The sequence below is a fragment of the Glycine max genome, chromosome 6 (assembly GCF_000004515.6).
Source record: "Glycine max cultivar Williams 82 chromosome 6, Glycine_max_v4.0, whole genome shotgun sequence".
NCBI classification, from domain to species: Eukaryota; Viridiplantae; Streptophyta; class Magnoliopsida; order Fabales; family Fabaceae; genus Glycine; species Glycine max.
Window position 1 is genome coordinate 2057202 of NC_038242.2, and position 9983 is coordinate 2067184.

At 31.4% G+C, this 9983-nt stretch overlaps 1 protein-coding gene across 1 annotated transcript; it reads left to right on the forward strand.

Moving 5' to 3' along the window:
- Positions 1 to 4311: 4311 nt before the first annotated feature.
- LOC100802628 (transmembrane and coiled-coil domain-containing protein 4) lies at positions 4312 to 9543 on the forward strand. Its single transcript, XM_026128817.2, has 15 exons — positions 4312 to 4665; positions 4744 to 4828; positions 4957 to 5382; positions 5636 to 5804; positions 5903 to 6052; positions 6216 to 6310; positions 6535 to 6626; positions 7114 to 7184; positions 7275 to 7410; positions 7970 to 8029; positions 8123 to 8208; positions 8307 to 8383; positions 8468 to 8538; positions 9200 to 9257; positions 9349 to 9543. Exons 1-15 carry the CDS (start codon positions 4487 to 4489, stop codon positions 9484 to 9486), a joined length of 1893 nt encoding a protein of 630 aa, XP_025984602.1. The 5' UTR covers positions 4312 to 4486; the 3' UTR covers positions 9487 to 9543.
- The last annotated feature ends 440 nt before the right edge of the window (positions 9544 to 9983 follow it).

Consider the following 9983-nt stretch of genomic DNA (forward strand, 5'->3'; position numbering starts at 1 on the left):
ATAGTTAAAATAATTTATTTTAACTAATATTTTCACATATTTAAATTTTATCCAAAAAAAGATTTATAAAATTAAATAGTTTAAGAGATAATTATATTTAATGACACTCCTTATAATTTAAAGAATATTTTTTTAACCAATAAGAATGGTTTATGTTGTTAATAGTACAATAAATATATATACTTTGATGAAAAATGAGTTAAAATCCTCAATAATAGACTTTATAATATGTTTAAAAAATAAATTTATAATAAATTAAAAGTATAAAAAAAATTAACACTAATACATTTGAAAGCCGTACATGTTTCATATAATTAAGATAAAAAAAGTGATCTAATTTGTTTGTTATATAAAATATTGGAAGTAGTATTTTAGATTCTATAAGTTATTAATTTTAGGTTTAATTATTTATTTAATTCGTATATTTGCACAATATTTATGTTTTTAGTTATTAGACTTATTATTTGTTTGTTTTAGTCTTTACACATATTTTTTTTACTTGCTTTAATCTATATGCATACACTTTTAAGTTTGTTTTAGTCCCTTTGATATCTAATAGAACGAAATAAGTTTTGTTGTGCTCAAGGTTGGATTATGGATTTTCACTAAATTTTGGGATTAACTTGAATGAGGTGTGTCTTTTTGCTTATCAAGATTTGAAGCATATGACTGAAAGTACTTCTCTTCATTACAGCATGTGAATTTGTGATGCTGTGGACGAGAGGTGAATTTCTACAAAAGAATAAAAGATATTTCGATACTAAGTCAGTAGAAATACGTACTTAACATTGTTAACATTAACCATATTTATAAGAGTCAAAGATAAACTAAATTATTTTATACAAGGCTCAAAATCTCTAAAGGACGATATAAACCTGTTATACAATAGGATATATAAATTTATTTTAGGTCTAATTACATTTCTTAGTTGCTAAATTAGCATCTAAATGACTCCCAACATTTTATGGTAAAATGAGACAACATACTGATCATTACATTTGCACCTTACTGATTAACATGCTATGTTATAAATATCAAATTCCTCTACATATTTTCACCTATGTGATTTTATGATTATTGTTAAACTGAACACGCAAAGAACATGAGAATAATGTATTCATGGACAACATAAAGATTTTTTATATTGTGAAACAGTAAAAGATTGTCATATATATATATGATGCTGACTTCTACAATTATTAATTTAAAATTCACCTTTTTGTAAGGTATAAAATTCACCCTTAACATGATTTATTTTTAGTTAACTACGTAGAAATTTTATAATGTTAATATATAACTTTTTAAGTTCATATAATTATATCACCTAAATTTATAACTCCTATTTTTCATTATACTCAAATTCACACTTATTAATACATCTAACAACCACAATATTTAAATTAATGCAAATTCCAATATTAATATACTCTCTATAAAGTTTAAGTCATTTAAATATTTATGGAATTACTAACTAATGGTTATTTTAGTTTGGTTTTGTTGAAATGGTTAATAATTGACTGCATCTTCTTAGCAAAATAAATAATAATAATTTATTGCATCTCTACAATTTCATGTAGTATTAACTCGAACGCCAATTATTTCCACCCACCCCATCTACCAAATTATTAGATTTATTTACTGAGACTATTGGACTAACTTTTCAATTTTGACGTGCCTAATTAATTAATAACAACATGGTAAACTAGCGCTAATATGGCGTAAATCCTTTCCATTTAATGTTTGCACCTAGATGATTGCTATGCAGAACATGCAACGAACATGATATATGTCATTCGTTCGGTGCGAGCAAAGAAAGAAATTCCACGAAAACTCTAATTATTCTCATTCAAATGGTATTTTATAAGTAAGTTAATAATGATATTTTGGCATGAAATTTTTTATATCAAATTGTAAAAAAGTATCTCGTAACCAAATATTATTCGCAAGAAATAACAACTAAAATTTGGAATATTATTCTCAAGAATTAATAATTTTTTTTTTTTTGCAAAGGAGTGAGAGAAATGACTAGAAAAGAGTACTATAAAAATGAGTAGAAAAAAATAAAATCATTCAAACGAGTAACAAGAAAACCGTGCAAATAGGTGAGAGAAATTATTCGAATGAATAAATGAGGATTTTTTTTATAAAATCGAGCGTAAAATGTGTGAAAAATCATGCAAGCAAGCAAAATAATAATAATGGAGTAAATCATTTAAATGGGCAGAAAAAATACACAAATAAATGAGAAAATAAAAAGGAAAGCCATTGACGTGGGCAGAAAATATATAGATAAGAAAATGACAGAAAAATAATAGAAATAAGTAATAAAAATGAACAAAAAATAAGGTGTTAAATGATCCGTCACTTTGAATATGTACAAAAAATAATACAAATATTATTAATTTAATTTTTTAATCTTTTAGACGTAAATACTATAATATTATTTATTATAATGATATATATATATATATATATATATATTATGTATATAATTATATTGTTATAGTATTTTATATATATATATATATATATATATATATATATATATATATATATATATATATATATATATATATATATGATACAATAATATATACGATATATATTACAATACTAATTTTAAGAAGAAGAAATAAAGTAGAAATCCTCAATTATAGTGAAGATAGTTAATTAGAAAATAATAGTATAATTTCATTCAAATACAAGATTTTCTAAGAGTCACGCAAAGACTACTTTGAACTGTTAAATAAAAGACTCGAATTATGGGATGCAAAATTATCATTGAAATCAAAATCATGACCTCGACAATGTGGAAGTTAAGTAAGATGGCAGTGGTTATGACGATCACAATATATGCAATATCTACATTGGATACATTGATACCACCATTCTCAACACAGATGCATGATCAAGTTAACGGAGGTGATGAACTTTATCATGCAGATGATTATGGCATTTGGAACCCTTCTCCTGGTAATTGGAGAAGAGGCAGGGGCGCTCCCATTCCTCATCAACAAGAGAAATTAAATCATCATCAGTAATGTATGCTTTTTAATTAAATTTCTGATCACCGCTGATTATCATGATAATGTTTTTGTTGTACTTGCATGGCTCAAAATAAATTATTATTATACAAATAATGTACCATATGACATTTGTTAGATCTCCAAATAATCACGCTCTTTCCATTACCGGGGTGCACTTTCTCTCTCTCTCTCTCTTTTTTTTTTCTTTCTATCTCGTGAAAAACTAATTCCAGTTTGTAAGATGCACAACGTTGCATGATCACATAGATCCATACCACTTCCGATAAAAAAAAAAAAAAAAATCCATACCACTTTGATATTACCAAGCATTTCACCCTGGATATTTAGAACTCCATTCTAAATTCGCATATGCTGAAAAAAAAAAAGTGAGTAACAAGCTATTTGGGCCGGCAGCTTTTTTTTCTGCAAAATTGATAAAGCTACACAGGCAAGTTATATATATATATATATATGATTTGATCCACTTAACTCTTTTAAAATTATTTTTCATTCTCAACTATTCATTTTTATTTTTTTAATAATTATAATAAGTAATTAATTTGAATCATTAGAAAGAAAATAAATGATAAAAAGTTAAAATAACTCTAAAAGAAGAACTCTGAGTAAGTTGGTGCATATCTATCTATAAATGAAGGTGCGCATAATGGAACTCCAAATTAAATGTTGGTTTGGCTAAGTTTGAGTTTGAATTCTTATTAATGCTGTTGCATCGAGAGAGAAAATTTGACTATATATAATGCTATTGCATATATAATTTGATTCGAATTATTCAAAACCAAATAAATAGAAAAAAAAAACTAAGAACTGAAAGACTACTTTTCTTTAAAAAAAATATTGGATTGGATTATATTTTAGATTCTATGTTGAAAATCAATTAAATTCAAATTGTATGGAATTTTTGTTGTGTATTCAAAATCATTCAGTAGATAATTATATATATGAACATGTATTCAAGAATTTAAATGAACTAAAAAAATGTTTTCTATTGTGCATATGTTTTTTGATATATTGTATTATTTTTAACTTACAGTTTAAATACAGACTTTGAATTATGTTACGAGTTCTATATGAAATGCGATGTTTGACATTAAATTGATTTGTGTATTTCATAAGAGAAAAAAAGTGTTTTTAGTTCTACATTTTTTATATAACAATTTGTTAGTAGTACGGCTATTCGTGACAAAGGTCCTTCCTTCACGTGGTGATCGCATGTTCTAGTTGCATGGTTTCCCGCTAGCGCGAGAGGAAATAGGAAATAGCCATTTTCATTCGTCAAAGTCGGAAGCGAATTTGAAGTTTGAAAAAGTAAAGCCGTTTTACATTCTGATCTGACCCCATACTTGTTCTTCTTCCTCGGAACAACATTTTTGCGTTTCGATTATTGCATTCAATTTTCATTTCAATAAATGTCTTTGTTGCTTTTGGTTTTAAATTAAGCGATGGAGGAAAGCTCCTCAACCTTGTCGCGTACTCATAGACACGCTGCGGCTTCTCTGTTTGCTCTCGCATTTCACCGCTCTCAAATTCATCAAATTCGCATCTCTGGAACTGCTTCTGTTTCAAATAACCCCGAGCTTTGGATTAAGCACAATTCTGATTTGCTTTGCCCAATTTTTAGGTGTTCAATTTAACGCAACAAAATTAATTCTTTTAAGACTGCATTCTAATAATATAATTTGTTGATAAAAATTGACAGGTTCCTTGGAGTGGATGATCAGTCCTGGCATGGCCTAGAGGCAACTGCCACTTCCTCTTCCCAACTCGGGCATCACCTTGGATCTGTATGTTGTTCATTCCCTTCATTTTTATTTTCTATATTGTGGGTTAAAATTGATTCACAGCTTGCAAGTCACTTATTTTTTTTTTCTTGTTAAAATATAAGACTGAAAGGATGTTTGTTTCATTCCAGTTCTTGCAATTGCTGTCAGAGGAAGGTGATGCTACTACTCCTGAAGGATTGGATAAAGAATCCGCGTTGAGCAAAGCCATTGATGCCTCGGCTATGAGCATGAACGATACTACTCCTATTGCCGATTCTCCAAGTGGTGACCATGGACTCAACACTAGAAGCCAAGATGATGTATGTGAAATTATGGAGACCTCAGCTTTGCTGCCTCTAAAGAAACAACCTTCTAATACACTAGAAATTGCAAGGTTTGAACAACCTTTGGCGGAGGCGAACCTTATCGGTTACGAGAAGAAAATGGCAGTTCTTTACGCACTTGTTGCAGCTTGTGTAGCAGATACTGACAAGTCAAGGCAGGGCTATGATGCTCGTCACCGTGTGGCTCTGCGGTTGCTTGCTGTATGGCTTGATGTCAAATGGAATGAAATGGTCCGTGTGCTTGGAACACTAGCATGCATTTCAAACACCATATGGTATTATATGTTGCGTTTGTGATGTGTGAATCTTATTTGTTACGTTTTTTATGTGTGAATCTTCATAGAAAAAAGTTTTCTCTCCTTAATGATGTGGTGCAGATAGTTTGTGATGTATGTATGTGTCTATGGTTTGGTGGTTTTAACAAACTGGGTTTTTGGGAAGCTCTCCGTTGCTGAAAGTTTACCTTCATTGTGATATTTTGCAGGAAGCAATGGAGTCTATGGTTGCTTTTTCTGTAATGAATTCTGTGAATAAAAAAGGTGCCAAGGAAGAAGAATCTGTAGGTTCAGAAACCAGCTGGGATAAATGGAAGCGTGGAGGTATCATAGGAGCAGCTGCTGTAACTGGAGGAACCTTAATGGCTATAACTGGTGGTATGTATCTGCTGCTTCATCTCTAACTCACAGGTAGATTTATCTAACCCAAGGGTGAGATAATATCAATATCTTAAAGTATTGAAATGCTTTGACAGGCTTGGCTGCCCCGGCAATTGCTCATGGATTGGGTGCTTTGGCTCCTACACTAGGCGGCATTGTTCCTGCCATTGGTGGTGGATTTGCTGCTGCAGCAACCGCTACAGGATCTGCTGTTGGATCTGTGGCTGTTGCTGCATCATTTGGAGGTGTGGAGGAGTAATTTGGTTAATACATGTTGTGAAAGCATTCATCTTCAATAGAACAACTAGAAATTTACATACAACCTATATATATTTGTGGCGAGAGGGACTTGGACAGTTATTCAATGTATGGGTTAATGCTCAGTTACCTGCTTCTTTTGTAATTCAGCTGCTGGAGCTGGCCTTACTGGGAGTAAGATGGCTACAAGAATTGGAAGTCTTGAGGAATTTGAGTTAAAAGGTGTTGGAGGCATTAATGAAGGCGTAAGTTCCAAAATGTAATTACATTATACTTATTTCTTTGGACTATTAGGAGTTTCGGGGTTTGGGTGAAGCAAGGACACTTACACTTGGCAGGTTCACTAGGAGGCACTGTGTATTGTACATGACTTGATGATGAACTCAGAAGGATCTTATTATACTTACTTGTGACCTACCCTAGTATGATTTTTGAAATTTGAAGTGAAACCTTCCTTTTAATTTTTCAGCACCTAGCAGTTAGAATCTCCATTTCTGGGCTTGCATTTAAGGAGAAAGATTTCATAGAACCTTGGGAAGGTCTCAATGATAACATGGAGAGGTATGAAAAAAATATCCACTACAACTAGAATTTAGTTGCTGTAATGTACAGTACATATGTGCTCTTCTGTGATAAAAATGAAGTTTTAATTGTATCTTTGGATTCCTCTTTGTGGCAGTAGTTTTCTTGAGATACATCTTAATACATGTTTTTTATTTGCTAGATCGAGCAGAAGTCAATGACTCCAAAATTTCTTACACACTATCTAATAATTTAGTCGACTTGTTTTTTCATTAGTTTCTATTTTTATCTGAAATTTTATTCCTCATCTTTAATTGGTTATTTTCAGAAAACCACCTATGCTAATATGGAAGATTATGTAAATGCTCACAAGTCTTAAAGCTTATGGTGTCCTTCTATAGTAAATAACTTTTTCATAATGAATTACTAATTTCACTAAATGTTATATAATATCTGACAGAGTCAAACCTAGTCTTCTTGAAAGTTACATTAGCATTTCTTTTATACTAACAACCTGTGTGTATAGGTACGTGCTCCAATACGAGTCTAAAAATTTGATTGCACTGAGCACAGCCATCCAGGACTGGCTTACTTCACGTAGTTTCTTTGAACCCCTTATGTATGCTTGAGTAATGATAATAGATTTGACATATTCAAACTGAAGATATTTGGTGGTTAATATTGTAGTAATTGCAATCCAGTTGATGAAAGACGGTGCCATGCTGACAGTATTAAGCTCACTTCTGACAGCTCTAGCATGGCCAGCAACTTTAGTTGCTTCATTCGATATTATTGACAGTAAATGGGCAATTGCAGTGGACAGGTAAGTGCTTTTCTTGATTGTAGTATCCATGTAATGCAACTATGATAGTTATTTGAAGCAGCAAACACTTTGAGACCAAAATTTATTTTAAACACAGACACGATAGGTTGCTCTGAATTTCGGGTTATAGGCTTCCAAAGTACTCATGCTCTTCAGGATATATTATTTTTATTATTACTATTATGGACGTAATAAATGGTCTGTATCCTCTGATTCTGATAATCTGATCCATTCCATTTCCTTTGATTTAACCCACATGATCATTTAACTTAAACTAAAAGCAAAGATTCCAAATCTACATACATATTGATACATATGAATTCCAAATTCAAATCCGTTGATTGGGATGTGGATATCAAAGTTTGGGTAGTTGTTATGCTGTTAAATTTATCTTCACCTTGGAAAAGTATTAATAATTTTAAGGTGTGGTTTCTCTTGAATATTTGTTTTTGAAGGGGACAAAACTATGGTGCTTAGTATCCTGTTGTATGTCGTCTATTTATGACCATTTAATTTTTTTACATTATATTTAGCTTGGTTGTCCTCTTTGTTGAAGCAGATCAGACAGGGCTGGTAAGGTGCTTGCTGAAGTGTTGTTGCACGGCTTGCAAGGAAACAGGTGACACCAACTAGTATTATTGCAAAAGTTTGACAATAATGTTGCCTCATTGTATAATCTAATATATTTGGCAGCTTTCTATTTATGATCCAGGCCTGTGACACTAGTAGGTTTTTCATTGGGAGCCCGTGTTATTTTCAAGTGTCTCCAATGTTTGTCTGAATCCAAAGGAGACAATGGTAATCTAGAATCATCACCTCTTGCTTTCCTGTGTATTGGAATTTTGTTTTTGTATTGTTTGCTTTATAAATTCTTCATATTAAGCTGTCTTATGCAGCTGGAATAGTGGAAAGGGTTGTTTTCCTTGGAGCTCCCATCTCAATTGGAGAGGAAAATTGGGAGGCAGCTAGAAAGGTATTTGAAACTTCTCTGCATTTTTATTAATACTCCATCCATCAACTTTTTTCGTAAGTATTTAATGATCCTGTCACCATGCAGATGGTGGCTGGAAGGTTTGTGAATGCTTACTCTTCCAATGATTGGACGTTAGGCATAACTTTCCGTGCCAGGTATGTGTTATCTATATGATCTATGTAAGTTACACTAGCAAGATGTTGAACATTTAACTAATTCTTATGAGTTCTCACAATTTTTTCATAACAATTCTTATAATCTATAAGACATAGGCAGGAAGAGAAGAGAAGAGAGAAAAATGATCGATAATTAAAATGAGTAATGTGATAGAGATAAGTGAAAAAATGAATTGTAACAAATATTTGAGAATGTCCTGTAAGTGTAATATAACTCAAATCTTATATAGAGCAAGGATAATAATCTATTTCACTGAAAGGTGGTAATAGATTCTTATGATGTGGCTGTCAATATTTACTATTTACTAAGATGCCCAGTCAGAATTTATCTACTAACATCGATCGTAGTCTGATATTCTAATTTCACGTCATTAGTTTACTTTGTTGAGCTGAAAATAAGCAAGTGGGAAATTAGATGAATAATCTGAAATGAATAACTTATATTTGTTTGTTACATCAATGTAATGAAAATATTGTTAGTATAACTCATTCTCACTCTAGCCCCCTTATCCGAGGGCATGAAATTGGAAGGAAATGAACGACTTTTCATCCATTTTTCACTTTCTAGTTTCTACAAATCATACTCATTACAGAGACCATAAGCTCGTAAATTTATTTTCAAATATTTTCACATGCACAGTTTACTCTCTCATGGATTAGCTGGAATCCAACCTGTTGATGTTCCTGGGGTTGAGAATGTAAGCTGTTTTCCCTCCTATGCTCAATGCAACGGTTTATTTAGCAACCATTTATTGCTTGAAGGTGCCATCTTTTTTTGTTGCTTTGCAGGTTGATGTGACACAACTTATAGAAGGTCACTCTTCCTACTTGCGGATGACACAAAAAATACTGGAGCAGCTTGAATTGGACAACTGTTGTGCTGTTTTCAAAAGTGGACAAGAAAATCCACAGGAAGAAAAGAGTTAGATTAAAGTAGTTATGAATTGTAACTGTCATAACAACATATTCGATAGGCTGCCATGTGAAGGGTAGTTAACAATAAACCATATAAATACAAGGGTCATAGTGTTTTGTAAATGACTCTCAATTAGTGAATAAAAGAGTTATCAGTTTTTTATTTTTGATTTTCTGTTTCTCTCATTCTACCAAATGATGACTAAGACATGGAGAGGGAGTTTTGAAGATCTTCATGCTGTCTTCATTTTAATTTTTTTTTCCTCCTTCGAAAACCAAATGGAATTTTAGAAAAAAGGAGCTAAAAAAATTGTTGTTTTAATAAAGAAAACTTAAAGGAAGGAACTTTTAAAAAAACCAATTTAGGAGTTGACATGAAGATAGTGAAGCATTATATACAAGTTAAAAAAAAAGAATGATTAGTTGTAATTACATAACCAACTTACTACATTAGTGTGACATGATTCACACATAATCTAGTTCTTTAAGCATGTAATTGGAGTTCAATC

Bases quoted from the DNA above. Each gene is read 5' to 3' on its own strand.
- LOC100802628 (XM_026128817.2), top strand. From the start codon at position 4,487: ATGGAGGAAAGCTCCTCAACCTTGTCGCGTACTCATAGACACGCTGCG. The intron at 6,053-6,215 runs GTGTGGAGGAGT...TTTGTAATTCAG, and splicing joins TGTTGCTGCATCATTTGGAG to CTGCTGGAGCTGGCCTTACT. The intron at 9,258-9,348 runs GTAAGCTGTTTT...GTTGCTTTGCAG, and splicing joins ATGTTCCTGGGGTTGAGAAT to GTTGATGTGACACAACTTAT.